The sequence below is a fragment of the Dufourea novaeangliae genome, unplaced genomic scaffold, assembly GCF_001272555.1.
Source record: "Dufourea novaeangliae isolate 0120121106 unplaced genomic scaffold, ASM127255v1 scaffold376, whole genome shotgun sequence".
Taxonomy (NCBI): domain Eukaryota; kingdom Metazoa; phylum Arthropoda; class Insecta; order Hymenoptera; family Halictidae; genus Dufourea; species Dufourea novaeangliae.
The window spans coordinates 187869-206437 of record NW_015374274.1 but is presented as its reverse complement, the minus strand read 5'-3'; the positions used below and the strand labels follow the sequence as shown (position 1 = coordinate 206437).

Sequence of the window (18569 nt, the reverse complement as noted above, 5' to 3'; positions counted from 1 at the left end):
TATTTAATGAATGAAAGTTTGTGAGAAGATATTCAAATAATGTAAAAGAAACAAATATTAATGTATTACGTGAATTTATTTTTTTCTGAACTATTGTACTTATTTGTATGCATTTTTGTACTAAGAACAGTGTCGCGCTATTGTATGTATTGTACAAATACACGCAGCGTGCGTTTTATACAATTTTTATACAAATATATCGACTATTATTTGTGACATTTATTATCTAAAATCTATGAGTCATATAGTAGTCTATTGCAGTTGAAAATGCTGCAAAACCTGCTGCTCCGATTATACCTGCCTTTACACCAGCTAAAACATGAAATTAGATTCAGGAATATGTGCATTAAATTTATCTGAAGACTGTGTGTATAAAAAATTGGAACCTCTTAATCCTAATATTCCACCCGTTAAACCACCAGCATATGCAGTATTCTTCCAATCATTTTTACCTCTACACTAAAAGAAAATTGTATGTTGATGTCACTATACATGATATACATATGAATTAAAACATAATAAATTGAATTTATAAAAGAATTACCGATTCTATAGAGCATTCAATTGCTGTAAATACACAACCAATTATAGCAAAATTCTTTGCATAACTTGATGTTGTGCTTCCCATTTCTCTAAGCACTTCACGGGCACTTTGCTGCTTCTCAACAGCGGCATAATTTGGATTCACACTAGCTGTAAACAATCCTATCACACCTCCCAAAGCATATCCTGAAAATACAATTTTTTAAAACGAATTTCCATCAATTTATAATGTTTAATATAATCTAATATCAACAAACCTATGACACAACTGCATATGCTTTTGAAGGTACAACTTTCAGCTATACTTTCCATACGTTTTTCTTCATTACTTTTAATTTGCACAGGCCCTACTGTCCTTGGAATTATAATATTTTCTCTAAATCTTTGTTGAGTACCAACAAGATGAATTGCTATTTTGTCCCAATCTGCATTATTCATAAAAACTCTTCGTTCATTATTTTCTGGTGGTGATGTTGGTTTAGGTGGATCCATGGTAAATATTATTATTCAGATATTTTGTGCTTCTTGTGAAGGATAGAATCGCATTAGTGCATGTCTTAATCTTGATATTGTGTTGTGTTTTGTCAGATTTGTTAAGAGTAAATGCTGAAACTATACAAGTTAGACTGGCATATAACACGGGAAATAGTATTATTTTATATAAATATCTAGAAATAGAGGAAAAAGTAAGAATACAATAAATATTAATCTAAATCAATTATTATGTCTTTAAGCATTCTTTTAATTCTAACCTATCACAAAAGATTTTTATTAAATTACAAATTAAAATGTATTAGAAGCTAATTTTAATAATCTCAATAATAAATCATATTTTCACATAAGTATAATTAACAGTATTCTATTTGGCATAGAAAATCAAGATACAGTTTCATTTTTGAAAAAGAAATGTACAAGCTTACAGTTTTATCACGAACGTCGCATCAGTGAAAATGAACTCAATGCCCATTTATCAACTAAGTAAAAGGGTAAAAGAACGTGTTTATTGTTGTAAAGTACTAAAATCGTATGTACATATTTCAATATATGAACTTAGGGTCTGTTATGGTCGGTGTATGTAGATATTTTTCAATATTTTTCATGCTTATCTTCTTAACGTGCTTAACGCAACAAGTCGTATGCAGTTGTATGCACCAATATGCACCATACACTTCGATGTTTAGAATGGCGCCAATGTCTGATGGCTCTGACAGGTTATCACACACGTGACAGTTTCTCATTGTCAAACTTATGTATTGCAAAATTTCTAATTTGTTGAATTAACTAATGGACAGGATAATAACGTGATTATATGATTAAGTGCATTCTATAATATATTACAATTATGGAAGGAAAAACTCAAATTGAAGGGGACAATGAAGATGGTGAAAAATTTATTGTCTGATGTTGTTTACAAAAACTTTTTATTACATATTTGCAGGAAGGAAATGAAATTTAATATATTAAAACTTTCAGAGAACGATAATGTTGTCGCCCTTAAAAACAGAATTCCATTATTGAAGGAGTTATTTGATGTACATGGAAAAGTTGGAGAAGGAACTTTCAGTTCTGTCTTTCTAGCTACACTAAAATCTTCTGATGGATCGAAGAAATTTGCCTTGAAACATTTAGTCCCCACTCGTCATCCAGAGAAGATTGAACGTGAATTGCTATGTATGCAACAGATAGGGTAATAGATATATCAAAGTTTGATTATAGTTTATTAGGTGTTACATGAAAAAGTTTAGATGTAAGAATATTTATGCAATTTTATATTGATAACTTATAAGCACACTTTGTTTCAGAGGGAAAGATTATGTGGTTGGTTTAGAATTATGTTTACGAAGTTTTGAAACAGTGGTTTTTGTTATGCCTTATATGAGACACGACAAGTTTTCGGTATATTAATATTCATATTTCAATGAAGTTTGTATAAATTTTATGAGTGCTATAACTTAATAAATTTTTATCACTAATTTTAAATAGGATTATGTACAAGACATGACTGTTCAAGAGACAAGGGACTATATGATAGCATTGTTGACTGCATTGCGAAGAGTTCATCAATTTAATATTATACATAGGGATGTTAAACCTAACAATTTTTTATACGATCGGTGCAATAAAAAGTGACTACTCATAAGTTTTTTTAAAAATGAAGCAGTTTCAACATGGAATCAACAGACTAATTTCTTATTTTTCTTTGTAGATACTTGTTAGTAGATTTTGGATTAGCACAAGAATATGTTCCTGAAGATAAGTCCAACAACCCTAAGTCAAATAGTACTAATACACAATCTGTCAAGCGGAAAAGATCAGACGAAGTATAATATTGACTATTAAGAACTGTGAAACAATATTAATGTTATTATAAAACAATATATTTAACACTTTTCAGAATAGTCTAAATCAATCTCTTAATACAGGGAAAAAAGTTACAGGAGAGAAATGTTGCTGTTTTGGAAAGCCTAAAGTTTGTTCATTGTGTACAGCAAGACCAGAACAGGCAGCTCCAAGAGCTGGTACACCAGGATTTCGTGCACCTGAGGTTTTACTGAAACATCCGTCACAAACACCAGCAATTGACATTTGGGCGAGTGGAGTAATGATGCTGTGCATCCTGAGTGGTACTCAACCATTTTTCCATTCTCCAGATGATTGTACAGCTATAGCAGAAATAACAACCATATTTGGATCAAATAAAATGCAACAATGTGCACACAAGCTAGGTATTATTAGAAAAATTGTTAATTTATTTAATGCCGCAAAATAATTTGTTTTGCTTCTATTTTCATTTTATTTGTCTTTCATGTTTTACATACTTCTTTGCTAATTCAGGAAAAAAGATTATCTTTTATGAAGACATACCGGGCATCGATATTGTATCTTTATGTCAGAAGTTAAAAAAGAGAAATAAGGGTTCATTAAACAATAGTAGCGATCATAGCATGTATGAGAAGGTATTTTAATTTATATTACTTTTTTATAAGTGTGATTGGAAATAGAAATGTTGTTTTACCAAGTTTTCTGCAACAATATATATAGCTTTATATTAAGGAATATTTTTGAATATTTTTTTAAGGCTTCATCGGAAGTTCAGTTTTCAAAAGAAGCTTATCATCTGCTATTGAGACTGTTGGATTTAGACTACAAAACACGACTTACTGCGGATCAAGCTTTACAACATCCATTTCTAAAATCATAGTTTCCTTTGCATTATGACAATTCTAATTATTCATTACTATTGGCGCATTGATTTGAAAAAATATATATTAAAACATACAAATGTAATTATGTATTTAGTTTTATTATAATGAAAAATATTGCGTAAATTGTACATACACACGTACACGCATATAAACGTATAATACACGGTTATTTATACAAAATAAATAATACAGAGTTTTAGAAAATAAATAAATAATTTTATTGTATTAAGTAATAATAGTATACAATATCAAATTATTGATAAATGCAATACTTCTAATATGTAAATTTAAATTTAAATTTAGACTAATCTATCTACCTCTTATTGCACTGTTTATTATGAAGATAAGATTGAACACATCTTTTTAGACACTTTATGGCATTATGAAATGTAATCAATTTTAAAAATACTTTATACTTGATACAATTATGATTAAGTACATATTGCAAATTTATTCAACATTCTCCAAATTATTTGAACTCTGAGATTGTTGTTCGTCAGTTGCACTCCTAATAAGTTTCCACTTTGCTGCTGCCTCTAATGCACTTGCTGCTATTTCCTTGATCTTTTTATTTTCTGCAGAATCACTTTTCATTAGGGCCATTAAAATTTCCATCACATCAGTTTCAATTAATCTTGCCGCAACGTCCTTAGTACTTTTAATCATATTTGAAACAATCACAACTCCTCTATGTTGTAAATCAGGATTTGGATTAGCAAGTAAAAATCGTAGTGATTCCAACCAATGATCTGAATCAAATATTTTAGTACAGGCTTTTTTGCTAGCCGAGGTCAACATCGCTAAAGCTCCTGCTGCCGCCATACTTGTTTCAACATCTGCATCTTCACAAAGAATCACTAGATATTTAACTCTGTCATTTTCTTGTTCATAATATTTTATAGTATCTTCGCACATCATTAAATTATTTACCACTTGAATGGCTGCACGTGTTAGCATTTCATGATCCTCATACATGTAAGACTCTACTTTCTGGAAACCTTCTTCGTTTAATATTCGTTTTCTAACATTATCATTAACACCAGCTAAATTACACAGTGCCATTAAAGCTTCAAAATTTTCAAGCGCAGAACATTCTGGATTCAGAAGATTTATGAAAGGTCGAATTACTTCCATTATTCTCTGTCCAGGGAATGCAACTTCTGGATTTATCGTAATTCCTAAACGCGCCAAAGCTTGGGATGCTTGTTTCTTTCCCTTATCTGTTCCATCTAAGGCTAATGGTAAAAGGGCCTTTGCTCCACCTTGTTGAACAACAATTCCTCTCACTTCCTGTTGACCACATATTGCATTGAAAACGCGCGCTATCAACTCTCTACTGTTTTGACTCTCGGTTTTGGAAAGACTAACTAACGCACTCGTAACGCCGGCTTTAGCCAATATAATTACTCTTTTATTTACAAAATCTGGGTCATCAAATTCGTGTTCTTCGGGTATGTGATGTTTTGCGAATTTTGCCAATTCTACCATTTCAGGTATAATTTCTTGCTTATCATAAGCGTTGCACAAATTTACTAATGTTGTAACAACGCCATAAATTACAGACTGGTCTCCAGTTCTGGCAAGTTCTATCATTGCTTGAATTGCTGCACTATCTTCTATTAATTTTTCTTTAACTTCAGCATCAAAAGTAAGATACGATAAACCTTCAACTGCCCATTTTCTCATATCTTTCTGCTTCTTAGGATTAATTAAGAATCTTCTACAAGCTTCTGCTAATTTTTTTGTAGCACCATCTGCAAATGGTCTTATTGTGGCATCTGTGCCACCCGAACTGCCTAATTTACACAAACCTACTAAAGCACGTACTTTTATGGAATCATCTTTAGACTGATATAATTTTTTCAATATATTCACTCCTTGATTTATAATTGCAGTAGCTTTGTCTTTCTTAGATGCAGCAGCAACAATACATTCGCAAGCAATTCTTTGTTGTAATAGATCATCTGTGCCTGCCATTACAAGTATCATTTCCAAAATACCTTCTTTAGCAATAATTGTATTTCCAACATCCACTGGACCAAGCAATAATGTTGTTATTGCAACTACAACACGGACCTATTTAGAATACAAACAAATATGTTAGAAACTTATGTTTTACACGATAAAATTTTCCAGAAGTGTAAAAGAATTTATTGTTTACCTTAGATTCCATGTCTGGTGTAAGTAGTTTGTCTTTAATGTATTCATCAATAGCATGTCTGAATTTCTCCTTTGCTGCATCATAATACATGTTTTCATAAATTCTTGCTAAGCATACACTGGTCACAGTTCTAGTAGATGGTGTAATATCCATTGAAGATTCATACTTATATTCTTCAAGTTCACTCGCTACTTCCATTAAACGTTGTAAACCATGAAGTTCAACCAGTCTTTCTGCCCAATTTAATGCAGTGTAATGAATATTGCGCATAATAAGTTCTATAATTGCATCCCTAGCTATTCCAGAAATTGTTCTGCTTGTTACACTGTACAATAAACAAGATAAAATGGTATCAATTTCCTTGTTATATTTATCACATAATTCTTTGTTTGGTTTCGTATTTCTCTGTAAGTTTACTATTAATCATTTCTAAACACCAAGGTATACCAATATCTTTTAGGATAACTTCTGTTCGATTAATATTATCTTTAGATAATTCTGCAATGATGCGAATTCCAATTATTATTATTTCCTCATTTTTCTCAAGTTTCATGGTTTTCATTATTTTAGAAACAATTCCATCATTGAACATTATTTCTACTCCTGCCCTTTCCCGAGCAAGAACAAGCAAATTATTCATTGCTGTTTCTCGCTTTTCATTGTCTCCATTAATTTCTAAAGCTATATCCATCATTTGTGATACCTACAGAAGAACACAATTATACATCGGATTATAATAAATCTTTATATACATTGAAATATATTATATTATTTAATTAATATTATCATACAAACCTTAGCACTGATACGAGAATTTTGTTTATATCTTTCCTGTACAATTTCATGCAATCTAGTGGCAATAGGTTGAATTGCCTTGTTACCAGGATCTGCTGCAATAATGTATCTTGCATCACGATATGCTTCTTCAAATCTTTCTAATGCTTCTAATGCTTGACATCTTCGAAATAGTGCTTTTGGATCACTTGAGCATATTTTCAGAGATTCGTTACAATCATTAATTGCATTATTATATTTCTCTTGCTTTAAATATACAGCTGCACGATTCTTATAATATATAGCTTTTTCAGAATTATCTTCATTTGAAAGCTTCAATGCATTTGTATAACAACTCAATGCTTCTGACCAATTCCCTTTTTTGAACTCCTCATTACCCAGCTCTTTCCACTGTTGTGCAGTCAAATTGTTTGTTTTTGTCATGATAGGAGATTTCTAAACTAAAAAATGATTTTAATGAATTCATATGCAAAACTTTTTATTGAATAAGAAACAAGTATTATATTAATTGCAAAATTATATGAATCCGTGACAGTTTTGAACTTAAATGAGTGAGACCAAATAATACATATCGTGAAGGTTGATTATAATTAATGTAATTAAATACTTACCGTGAAAGAGATTTTATATATTCAATCAACTTTATTAAAAAATCGAAAGTATATTCAATAATTTGTTCATTCGTATCACATTCGAAAGTCTACAATGCAATACTGAGGCTGGTATCGCTTCCGCATCATGTTAAAAAGGTTTCAGAAGTGTCTAGACGTTACTAGTGCGTTTCAAGTTTATTTTAAACCGCGTTCGTTCCTCCATCCGAGCGAAAGTATAATCTTCAGTTTAAAATAGGTTCTCTACACGCTACCAGTAATGCTGTTATTTTGGATGTATCTTGATGTATCTATCTTAACCATCTTAACCATATTAATTATATCCCTCGTATGAAGCTTATAATGAATTATATTGATATACACTGAATCATTAGTGTTTGCTCATATTATTTTCTATTTTTTATTTTAGAATCAAAATATTTCTCTATATACATTCGTATGTGTAAATGCATTTCAGAGATGAGTTCCAAAATTGTGCATGTGGTGCATGTAATACAGTTAATATTGGCGCGGTTTTTGAAAATGTTTATATAGGGTGGGATGGTAAGTCGGATCAGAATTGATTCTATGTGAAAAAGAAATAAAAAATGTAGAACAAAATTTTTTTTGCATGAAGTTTACTTTTCAAAAAATTCTAGTTTGATAATTTATCTGGCACGCGTATATTTAAATATAAATTTGCTGGGGCTTTTATCCATTATTAATTAGTACTATTTTTGTTAATGTTTTCAAATATTAACCATTTGCACTCCACTGTCGCCTCTGAAGCGACAAAATGTATGGAAAATTAGAAATTCCGAGTGCAAAGGGTTCATAGTATGATATAAATTCATGCGTACGAGATTAAATTAATAATAAATAATAATAACGCAACATCGCCTGTATTCATTGTAAGTAGAAATAGTAAGTTAATAAAGATGTAATTATTATTACATGCATAACTGGCGGATGTTCAAATTCAGTTTTCCCAAAAAACAAAATTTCATACGAAAATTCTTTATTCTACATTTTCGATTTTTCGGGGAATTTAGAATCATTCTCAGTCAAATTCTACCACCCTGTATAATTTCTAGACACAAAAAGTTATTGTTTCTATTATATTTGCTGTATATAATGTATATCAATAATTTTAACAAAATATGCATCTAATGCAATTATACAAATTCTATATGGAAAATCTTACTTGGATAAATAAAGAAAATGAAGATATTGAAAAAAGTATTTTATTTATTTCATGTTCTTTATTACATTACATTCTCCACATGGCAGTTATATTGCAGCGGCATACAATGATTTTAAATTCTTGTTTCTAATTCCTTTGTTATGTATGAGTTTATAATTTTCCATTAGATACTTTTCATCCATCAGTTAAAGATTACTGTTAATTTGGAAGTTATGAGCGAAATTTGAAATTTTATTTTATATTATATCGCTAATGACATTATTTGTAATAGAAGTACACATGCAGGAAAAATATACATGTACATATAAGTAAACAAATTTGATTTAATAATTGAACTAATTCGTAATTGTAATAGCAGTGATTTCCTATGTTATTATTTGACAAAATTCTTTTATATCATTTTGAATCACAATGTATGTCCAAAACTTCTGCTAAGTTATAGAAATAACCAGTTGATTGAACTAAAATATATTACAAAATTACTTAATTAATCACCACATATTAATCCATTGAAGCTGTCGCAAAAATTTTTATGATAAGTGCACTTTAACACCGACTCTACTTGTAATCTTCTTTAATTTAAAAACAAGAGAGGCTAATTTCACATATAATTTTATATTATGCAAATTAAATTCCATAATTTAACTTCATAAATACTAATGGTTTAATAAGGGATTGTAATTTAATAAAAGATGTAATTTTATTTATGAATTTGTATAATAATAACAATAATAAATACATTTCAATTTTGAAAAATAATTCATTAAATTTATTTATAAATCATTGTAACTAATACTTGGAATGCAACTCTTGTGCAATTATTTATTAATTTACAAAATTAAATAAATAAAACTGAGGAAGAAAAATGATATTTCCTGTTCAATATTTTGTTAATTTAAAAATATCAATTTTTTTTCTTTACTTTCAGTTTACACTTTTAAAGTACATTATGTGAATTGCACAAATAAATCTTGTACCAAAATAGTTTTACTATCAATCACAAGAGTTTCTGCGACACATTCTGGACCATCTATGAATGGTGATAAATAATTATGATTGAACTAGTATTCAAAGCAGAATCTGTTTAGAACATACTGAAAAATCGCATTAAGATAAGCTACTTACATTATTACTGATTAATAAAAAATATAGTACGAATGGTGATAACTGAAATGTTGCGAGGTTATGACATAAACAGAAATTTTGTTATTAACAAAATATGATGATAGAAGAGATGAGTTTGTTTTATTTCAGTGGACTATTTTTATTGAATGTTTCAGCTGCTTCTAACTTCTGTTGACGATGCTTCTTTACCTCGCTGCATTTTTAACCATTCAACAAATTCATCAAGCATTACTGGCCCTGTAAAAATTATTTCTGCAGTGAGTGTGCACAATGGAAGGAATTACTAGCAATAGTATAACAAAGGTACATACATGCTCCATCTAAATCATAGTTAGACAAGTCATGATTAATTGTACGAGAAAATTCTAAAATGTTGCACCATTGATCTTTATTAATCACTTTGTACTTTGACTGATCTAGGAACTGAGCAAACTGTGTGAAAAGTGGCCAATGTTTTCCCAAAAGTAACTGTAACATAACTCTAGCTGTTTCCATGTCCATGCTCCTTTGATCTTTGTCCTGAAATATAACAATGATAACAAGTACATGCACGCATGAAGCATTTAAAACTTTATGAACAAATTAAATGCTTACTCTAGCAAAATCATAAGCATATCTGTAAATTCCTTTGAATGTATGTGGATCATTTAACTGATTCCTTAGGTACTCAAGTTTTTGTTGTATTTTACTAATAGAATCACACTGTAATTCCGAAAGACCTTTCAACCATTCACTTAGTGTGAAGAAGCCCATTTGGCGAGCATTCATTTTATATGCAAGGACAAGCATTACTACATTTTCAGGTTCTACACCAATATCCTCACAGAATTTTTCCATTCCTTCAGGACCGAGAGTGTCTGAATCATCAGGTGTTGTGTATTCTCTGAACCAAGTGATACAACGCTTTTGGGAAAAGCTTGAAGTACTTGAAACATCTTCTGTTTTTGTATAACGTCTTGCACTGAAAGAAATACGTATTATATTTACTCTCTCCATTAATATTAACAAGTACCATTACACAAGCTGATATTGTGATATTGATATTGTTTCACAGAATTTAGAAATGTTATTCCAACATATGTTTAAAATACCTGTATACTTTGTTCTTTTATATTACTGTTTTGTTGATACATTTCACAATCACGGGAAATATAAAACAGTTTATAGTATTTCATCATATACATTTTTAAAGTTGCACATATATATTCTCTGAACTTTAATTAGTATAAAATAAATATTTTTGTCATTAATTGCCTTAATAAATTACTTAAAAATTTGAATACTATTGCTGTGATTTATTATGTTTATAATGTTATTGATTTGAATAAACAGAATACTCCTATATAATTTACCTAGATGTGTGTCTAAGTCGTTTCGAAGGATGCCTTGGTATACCCTCGTCCTGGGCACTAGGTGACATTTCAATAGAAGTATGGTGATGGTTTGTGCTAGAGGGCGCTCTACGCTTGCTGCGTGGCATCCCTCTTTTAACTAAAATTAAAATTTAAAGGGTTCCTTATTAAATATAACATGATACACATTAAGTAATGACTAATCTATTGATATTTATGTATTGTCAGTATATATGAGTGTTTAAAATGCATAAATTGAGGAAATGAAAACTGTATTAAATTTTATTAAACAGTTTACTTAAATGTTATGAAAGTATTAATAGGGAAAATAAACTTTATTTAAATTTCTGTTTTAGAAATTAGTTTACAAGAATGAGAATGTATTTAAAGTTTAATGACAATTAAAATTTTAATTTTCTTAGGATAATAAATATACATATTTATTTTCAAGTATGAATTCATATTCGATGAATATTAGTTATACTGAGTTAACATATTGCATCTGAATCTCTAGTTTAATGAAATGAACGTAGGCAAATTCAGATATAAAATAAATAGATAATACTGCTGTCTGAATGTTCATAGGTAAATATATAATTGTGATTAATCAATCTATTATTGACATTTGGAAGATATAATATTTAATTCCTTAAAACATAACTTAAATGTTTCCTGCTATTAACAAATTAGTAGAAGATTATGCTTTGAGTCACAAAATATATTCTATTTTAATCAGAATTAATGCCAGACCTCTACATAACATTAAAGGTTCAAAATATAGTCCTGTCATAAGTAAAAGTAATATAATATTGTAACAGCTTAATCATAAAACTGTGACAGTATTTTTCAAATGAATAAAACAATTCCTTTGACCATTTTTTTTTCTTGATGAATAAAATATAACAATGAACAAATGTGACCCTGAAGTTTAAAGTTGTGATCAATTTTTCAGAAGCATAGAATTATCTGTGAACATCATAATATAAAAGCCTTTTATACATTATGTAGATTTAATAAATAATTCTGCAAGTCAGAGATATGATTACTATTCAGACAAATGAAAATGACAAAACATGGTCCTAAGATTTAATGTAACAAAAAATTATGCAGAAGACACAAAGAGAAATTATAATATTATATGTATATGTGTAGTAATGAAGCAGACTAGAAAGGAATGTTTCACTTACCACGCAGCAAAGATGCAAGTAATCAGAACAATTAAGGAGATTCGGAGGATCCGTAATACACCTGGTTTGAACTGGCTAAACTGACATCTCCTTCTCGTGTTACAAGTTCGAGGTTAGGTTCGACAATTAATTGAAGTATCACGTAATTTTCAAGTTTTCTTACACTATTTTTGACCGCTTTGTACATGTGATATTGCAAACGAATACCTAAGAGCCATTAATATATCGTGTAAAGGAAACTAATTCGGAATTACGCTTTAATGTGAAAATACAAGGGGTAAGTTACTATATAAAAGAGCTTATGTATGCAAATTATTTTCAGCTGCGACACGAGTCGCATTTTAATGCTAGACATTCGTAGGAATGTGGATCGATGATTACCACATAATTATAATGAAATGTATAAATGTATAATGAACTGAAGCGAGCCTCCCTACCTTCTTGAATGAACCACTAGAGTAATTGCACCAGAAATCTATTTCTCACAGTCAAAAGTCAACACCAATACAAATCTTGCTTTGTAGTTCGGTCTATAAAAATAACATTAAACATAGTGTCAGCGTCGTCAAATATCTATCGAATCTACTAATTTAGATGTTTTGTACTACCTAAACGAAGCACGGTTAAATGAAACTTTTTCACAGCTCCGTTTTATTTCATTTTATTGCCGTTCGAGTCAGCATGCCTTTTTGCAGGGATGCCAAACACAGAATCTATTTCTCACTAGTGAGGACAACTGTTGGAAGAAAGTGAACATCGACGTGTTTTATCTTTTTATTATTTAATTACGTTGTTTCGATACTATCGATGTGCAGCTTAAACTGATATGGGAAATTTGATATGGAAATGTATGCAGAAATCAAGTTATATTTATAGTTTAAAAATAGTCCTATTCATAAAAAATATTCGAACCATTATTTCTATACGAACACAATCTCGACACTTTAAAACTTACGTATGAATGTCATTTATAGAAAGGTCACAAAAATATTTCATGTCTAGGTAAGTAAAAAAGTGACAAAACTATTTTGAAAAAATATCGAAGAGATTCTTGTATGTGCATATACATATGTATTTGTATGATTTCCATACCATCGATAGATAAAGAATCTGATGTAGGCACAGACGAGATGAACAGTAGAAGTTCGATAATTGGAGGCTCGTTTTTTTGTCAAAATGAACGCCCCTCGTTCACATGTATTTTTCATACACGCTGTCGCAATTAACTCGCGTATTTTGCGTCACAGAAAGTGCGGTATATGTATATAAGGTGACCAGTATGTATGTACCCTAAAGATAACTTTAAGGGATTTCGTGGTCCTATAAATCTATAATACCGGCATAGCATCTTACAGTAGACATTTGTTTCCTGCGCCACCGTTATCTTCAAGAAAATACGTCCCTTGCTCACATGTATGCATATAACAACACTAGTAGAAATAATTTCTTTAATTATGGGATTCTGCTGTATTCAGTCGACGCATTGAATTATGTGGAATAATTAAGACTAGCAACCTTAACTTTGAGCGCTTAATTACTGAAATATTCGCATTTTTCCATCACTAGGAATTTTTACTCACCTGTCGGTATGATTTGGCTAGCAGTTTGAGCGAATTGCTACGAGTGGCGCCACCGGGCGAAAAAGTAGTGGTATTCCGCGATTAAATGCGATTTTAACAATGTTCTGGTCACTTATTGTTATTATAAATAACAGGGGTTATCATAAATAATATGTTCTTCAAGCTATAAATCAAAGGCTTGGTCAAAACGAAAACTGTCAGCATAACGTTGTAAGAGTTGTCCAAAGTGAATTAAACGGGGCACGCATGACGGGATACAATGTAAACCGTTGCAAACAATTATACATATATTAAAATATATGTAAACATTTATTTACTCGAAACATCAAAGTTGTTCTAACATTTGTTAACATTTCGGGAGTCACTGAAGCGTAAGCGTCACGTATTCTTTGTTTCATATTCTCTTTTGTCATCGGCGGTTCAAACATAACTTTGTCCTTTACATATCTTTATATGTGACGCTTGCGCTTCAGTGACTCCCGAAATGTTAACAAATGTTGGAACAACTTTGATGTTTCGAGTAAATAAATGTTTACAAGCCCGTGGTGGACATTTTGAACATTTAATTTAAAGAACATGTTATTTCTTCACGAATAAGCAAAGGACTCAAGCGCGTATAATTCAATAACGCAATTTCCGAGCGCTTCAAGTAAGTACCTACAAGTCGAAACTTCAAACTGTTATATCTAATCATGGAAATATCTGACAAAAAAATGTTTCAGACAAAATTTACTTGTTTTTTCCTTTAGAATCTAAATATGTAACGTTTTATAGGGGTTTCCATTTAAAATTATAAAGGTACGCCCCCCCCCCTTAAAGGGTAGGGGGGGGGCACTTCACGTTTATGGAGTTAGAAAGGCCCTTCAGATTCATACAATTTAAGACCAAGAACTTTAAAATCGATGGCATAGTTTTCGAGATATTGAGCTGTTAAGAGTTATGTGGGCCACCCTGTATATGTATATATACATATATGTATATAACTACCTTCGCCCTTAAAGTCTGGTGTAACATAGAACATGCTGTTACGAAATAAATGCAAAGTTTGCAGCCATTAGCTCGATATTATCTTCGTTTTACAATACTTTACCGAAGACAATACCGATTGCCCGGGCCTCACCACGAGGAGGTTGCTGCGACTGGAGGCCCAAGACAGATAGATGAAATCACAAGTTCTGCATCTATCCACCTTTCACAATAAACCTTATAAATAACTTAAATCTTAATTATCTAATACGATCGGTACTAACATCCCTCGGCGGATGACTTCTTTCTTGAGCCTACACCTATAAAAAACTAAGTTCCCTCGTCGGATGTCTTCGTTCTTCAGCTTAGAACTACTATCTTAACCCTTTCATACCTGGTGGTCACATTTTTCTTACAGCTTACTTACAAAATATTTTTTTTTCTTCAAAAAACTATCTAAACAGCCTACTGAGTTAAAATGCGTAATGAAATATTTTTGTTACTCTTAAGAGAAACTCAGGCCTGAAAGGGTTAATACTCCAAAATCAATAGTAGAGAGGCCATATTAATCGTAATATGTACTGGCATACTATTGAACATAATCTTAATATTCTTAATGCTAATAATATAAAACAACTTAAATTAAACACTAATATACCGAGTATTTATTCGAAAGATGAAGGGAGGGTATATATACTACGTACACCTACTCTCAGAAGGTGAGTACTTATATTCAGAGAGATCGTTGTCTCAGAATAAAATGGATGGACTCGACTGCCGCGTTCACGTGTCTGTTTCCTTTCTCCCAGCCCCCCGTTGCAGGGATTCCAGCCGCACGTCGTTGTCATCTCCGTTCGGGAAGATCCGGCACATTTAAACCACGGGTCGAACCGTTATACGGGCCCGGTGTATAAATGTACCTTTAGCCCGACGTGCTTCCACAGAAACACCACACTAGGCCCGACGTCATACCCGGCGCACACGATCGAATACGAAACGTTGGTTTTTCGCAACTGTGGCACTGTAACAAAATGGACGAATCGGAATCGCGCAGCGTCATCGGTGTAAAATCCCAACGCAATGTACCGATCCTGTACACCGAATACTCCGACTGCCGTATGGAATCGACACGGTAATACGGATCAGCGTGCAGCGTGGGTATGACGCGGGAGGGCAATACAGTTAGGGAATCCAGTCAATTTGCACTAATGCGCAAACACGACGGCCGATTAACCTGCCTGTATCGCAAGGTGACCGGACCGAACAAAACTACAGCGAGAAAAATTGAAACTAAGTGATTGAATAATTACTCGGGATATGTTAGAATATCTTAAACTGAAACGAAAGAGATAGATGGAATGAAAAAAGTTCCATCGATCATTTTGTTTACGCACTTAATATTCTATGTGCCAAGCAGTTATTAAGTCTACGATGAACTACGTTAAACTACATTATTTATTATTGCTCTTCATACGAAGATTTCTGAAACAAACTCTGTAAGATTAGAACAAGACGTTATTATTGGTCTTCATATGTGATGTCTTCATACGATGATTTCTGAAACAGACCCTGAAAGATTAGAACGAGACATTATTATTGGTCTTCATATGTGATGTCTTCGTACGATGATTTCTGAAACAGACCCTGAAAGATTAAAACGAGACATTATTATTAGCTGTGGATACTTCAGTTTGAAGTTTGAATCCACGATGATTCCTGAAACAGAAAGTCAAAGAAATTTGATAATACGACGATCCCTGAAACAGAAGTTTAAAAGATCACAACAAAACATGTTAATGGACATTTCATTATGCATAAATTTGAATAATAATTGCAATAAAAATTTCAATAACAACATGTAATACGCATAAAAGTATATCGATATATTTTTATACATATTTTAATTCGATAATAAATATTCAAAGTATATATCAAAATAAAACATGCTTACGGACATTTCATTTTGCATAAATTTCAATAAGAATATCAATAACAACATATACATAATAAGACTAAATAATATAATAACATGGTTTTATAGACATTTTATTTCGGTGGAGTTGAAATTTGATCCCACGACGATACCTAACCTGAAACAGAAAACTCAAGGTATTATCTTCTCATGTTGACAAACTTGTGTTCATTGTCGGAATTTCTGTAGATAACCTGAAACAAACTAATTCATTGGATAAGAAGCTGAAAAGGAAACGGGTTAGTACACACAAAATATTAAGAATATCCGTCTTTTTTATCGAAAAAAAAATGAATTTACTAGAACGATAGACTCGACTATTAAGCAAATGAATTTAAGCATAAAATGAATTATGTCTCTGTGCAAAGGTAAAACAAGAATTGATTTTATCGCGACTCTATTAGTTCATTTGTGATATGCAATAATCAATATTTAACATAATAAAAGCATTTAAATCGAAATAATCATAATTTACTGTATCGAAATTGAAATTGTACTCGTGTAGAGATAGTAATAACGAATTAACGGCGACTCTATTTGAAAAGTTGCTATCAATATGAAGTATCATATTTGCATTTGCATATTTTTTCAGCTGCAAGCTTTTCATTAACTGTCAAGTTTAGCAACAATCGCGAAAAACTTTGATTTTTGAAGAGAGATTTAAAAAATTTATAAAAATATACACTATTTTGATATCAATATTGTATGCAAGTTACGTATTACGATTGAGTAATTAATCTACTAACACCTCTAACCACAAATAGTCATGCCTACTTGAAAAGACTCTAATTAAACTTTAATCTCAAATTGACTTTAATTTTCATGAATCTTGTGTCAAATGTCAGTAATTAATAAAATCTTCAATCTAAATATATAATCTTCAATGTGTATGTAACAGACATTAGTGGTTCAAGAAATTACAAAAGAATGATTCTGTTATTAATAAAAAAAAATTGAACACTTCTTTTAGCAAAATAAATACTTTTTTCAGCAATATTTCCAACGCAAACACTTGGCAAATGATACAAAAACAGAAAAATAGCAGCCACAATAGGGCGCTGAATCTGTCCACTCTTTACTTTTCATTTTATTAAAAGGAGAACCCGTGAGTGGACAGTTATATTATATTTCTTTACGCAAGACTAAATAATTGAATATAATATGAAAAAACTCCCGAGAGCAGCCACGTAGGGCGCTTATCACTCGCAACACTAATCATTTAATGTCAAGTGATGTTCAGAAGATTCTCAAAAACGCGAGTGGTGCTTTCTTTGCTCGCCACGCTAATTTAATAAATATAAAAATGAAAAAACTCCCGTGCACCTTTATCTCATAGTACGCAACACTAACTTTAGGTTGAAGAAATCGGTGCAACCATTGTGGGCTGCGGTAAACCACTTTTTACAGCAATGAGCATTTTATGAGCTGCTGCTTTGTGGTTCTGATAGTGGTTCCAGCATAATTTTGGGCGTTTCATGGATCGCAACACTAAGCCAAATCCGATCAATTCATCTCGCAACACTAATTCAACAAAAGACAAGGACTATATGAATCAATTAAAGTTGTGATCTTTAATCCAACAAGACTTTCATTCAAATAACAAGTATAAGCAATCGCGCTCAGTCATTATCGCAACACTACTCTGAAAATATAAAAATGATTTTAATACAAACACGATTTCATCATTCGCAACACTATTCTCCAAGCAATTAGGAAGATCAATATTAACAATTTACAAGGCTAATGCAACCCGTGATCTAGTCTCATCCGCAACACTAATTGAAACCGCGATTTTGCCTAAAATTGCTGGTCGCTGGGCCGATACATTGGCCAAAAATACTAACTACTACAACTACAGGCGAGTACAGTGACAAAGTAGTAATGACTC

The 18569-nt window shown here is 31.3% G+C and overlaps 4 protein-coding genes across 7 annotated transcripts; 1 reads left to right on the top strand and 3 right to left on the bottom strand.

Annotated features, from left to right (window-relative positions):
- Nucleotides 1-33: 33 nt before the first annotated feature.
- On the bottom strand, nucleotides 34-1623 carry LOC107192741 (mitochondrial import inner membrane translocase subunit Tim22). 2 transcript variants are annotated; one of them, XM_015582067.1, is made up of 5 exons: nucleotides 1464-1623; nucleotides 801-1155; nucleotides 545-729; nucleotides 387-459; nucleotides 34-312 (listed from the first exon to the last, which is right to left on the bottom strand). In XM_015582067.1, exons 2-5 carry the CDS (start codon nucleotides 1033-1035, stop codon nucleotides 227-229), a joined length of 579 nt encoding a protein of 192 aa, XP_015437553.1. In that variant the 5' UTR covers nucleotides 1036-1155; nucleotides 1464-1623; the 3' UTR covers nucleotides 34-226. The 2 variants fall into 2 exon arrangements, with proteins under 2 accessions (XP_015437553.1, XP_015437554.1); XM_015582068.1 differs by having other exon boundaries at nucleotides 801-1149.
- A 208-nt stretch (nucleotides 1624-1831) lies between these two features.
- On the top strand, nucleotides 1832-3785 carry LOC107192739 (cell division cycle 7-related protein kinase-like). The gene is made up of 8 exons (XM_015582064.1): nucleotides 1832-1925; nucleotides 2017-2230; nucleotides 2346-2439; nucleotides 2527-2669; nucleotides 2750-2864; nucleotides 2939-3269; nucleotides 3379-3500; nucleotides 3623-3785. The coding sequence occupies exons 1-8, from the start codon at nucleotides 1886-1888 to the stop codon at nucleotides 3743-3745; spliced, it is 1182 nt and encodes a 393-aa protein (XP_015437550.1). The 5' UTR covers nucleotides 1832-1885; the 3' UTR covers nucleotides 3746-3785.
- Nucleotides 3786-4199: 414 nt separating this feature from the next.
- LOC107192749 (protein unc-45 homolog B) lies at nucleotides 4200-7128 on the bottom strand. The gene is given in 4 exon segments (XM_015582079.1): nucleotides 4200-5825; nucleotides 5911-6311; nucleotides 6313-6613; nucleotides 6706-7128. Coding segments are annotated over 4 exon segments (2751 nt in total).
- A 2632-nt stretch (nucleotides 7129-9760) lies between these two features.
- LOC107192744 (DCN1-like protein 5) lies at nucleotides 9761-12810 on the bottom strand. 3 transcript variants are annotated; one of them, XM_015582072.1, is made up of 7 exons: nucleotides 12772-12810; nucleotides 12601-12693; nucleotides 12164-12370; nucleotides 10977-11115; nucleotides 10219-10585; nucleotides 9936-10143; nucleotides 9761-9861 (listed from the first exon to the last, which is right to left on the bottom strand). In XM_015582072.1, the coding sequence occupies exons 4-7, from the start codon at nucleotides 11102-11104 to the stop codon at nucleotides 9776-9778; spliced, it is 789 nt and encodes a 262-aa protein (XP_015437558.1). In that variant the 5' UTR covers nucleotides 11105-11115; nucleotides 12164-12370; nucleotides 12601-12693; nucleotides 12772-12810; the 3' UTR covers nucleotides 9761-9775. The 3 variants fall into 3 exon arrangements, with proteins under 3 accessions (XP_015437558.1, XP_015437557.1, XP_015437559.1); XM_015582071.1 differs by having other exon boundaries at nucleotides 12601-12791; XM_015582073.1 differs by lacking the exon at nucleotides 12164-12370 and having other exon boundaries at nucleotides 12601-12791.
- Between the last annotated feature and the right edge of the window lie 5759 nt (nucleotides 12811-18569).

Coding starts and splice junctions, on each gene's coding strand:
- LOC107192744 (XM_015582072.1), bottom strand. CDS start 11,104: ATGCCACGCAGCAAGCGTAGAGCGCCCTCTAGCACAAACCATCACCAT. Junction 10,586..10,976: donor CGACTTAGACACACATCTAG/GTAAATTATATA, acceptor TATTTCTTTCAG/TGCAAGACGTTATACAAAAA. Junction 9,862..9,935: donor CTATGATTTAGATGGAGCAT/GTATGTACCTTT, acceptor TAATTTTTACAG/GGCCAGTAATGCTTGATGAA.
- LOC107192739 (XM_015582064.1), top strand. CDS start 1,886: ATGGAAGGAAAAACTCAAATTGAAGGGGACAATGAAGATG. Junction 1,926..2,016: donor TGAAGGGGACAATGAAGATG/GTGAAAAATTTA, acceptor TAAAACTTTCAG/AGAACGATAATGTTGTCGCC. Junction 2,231..2,345: donor CTATGTATGCAACAGATAGG/GTAATAGATATA, acceptor ACTTTGTTTCAG/AGGGAAAGATTATGTGGTTG.
- LOC107192741 (XM_015582067.1), bottom strand. CDS start 1,035: ATGGATCCACCTAAACCAACATCACCACCAGAAAATAATGAACGAAGA. Junction 460..544: donor TTGAATGCTCTATAGAATCG/GTAATTCTTTTA, acceptor ATTTTCTTTTAG/TGTAGAGGTAAAAATGATTG. Junction 313..386: donor TGGAATATTAGGATTAAGAG/GTTCCAATTTTT, acceptor TTCATGTTTTAG/CTGGTGTAAAGGCAGGTATA.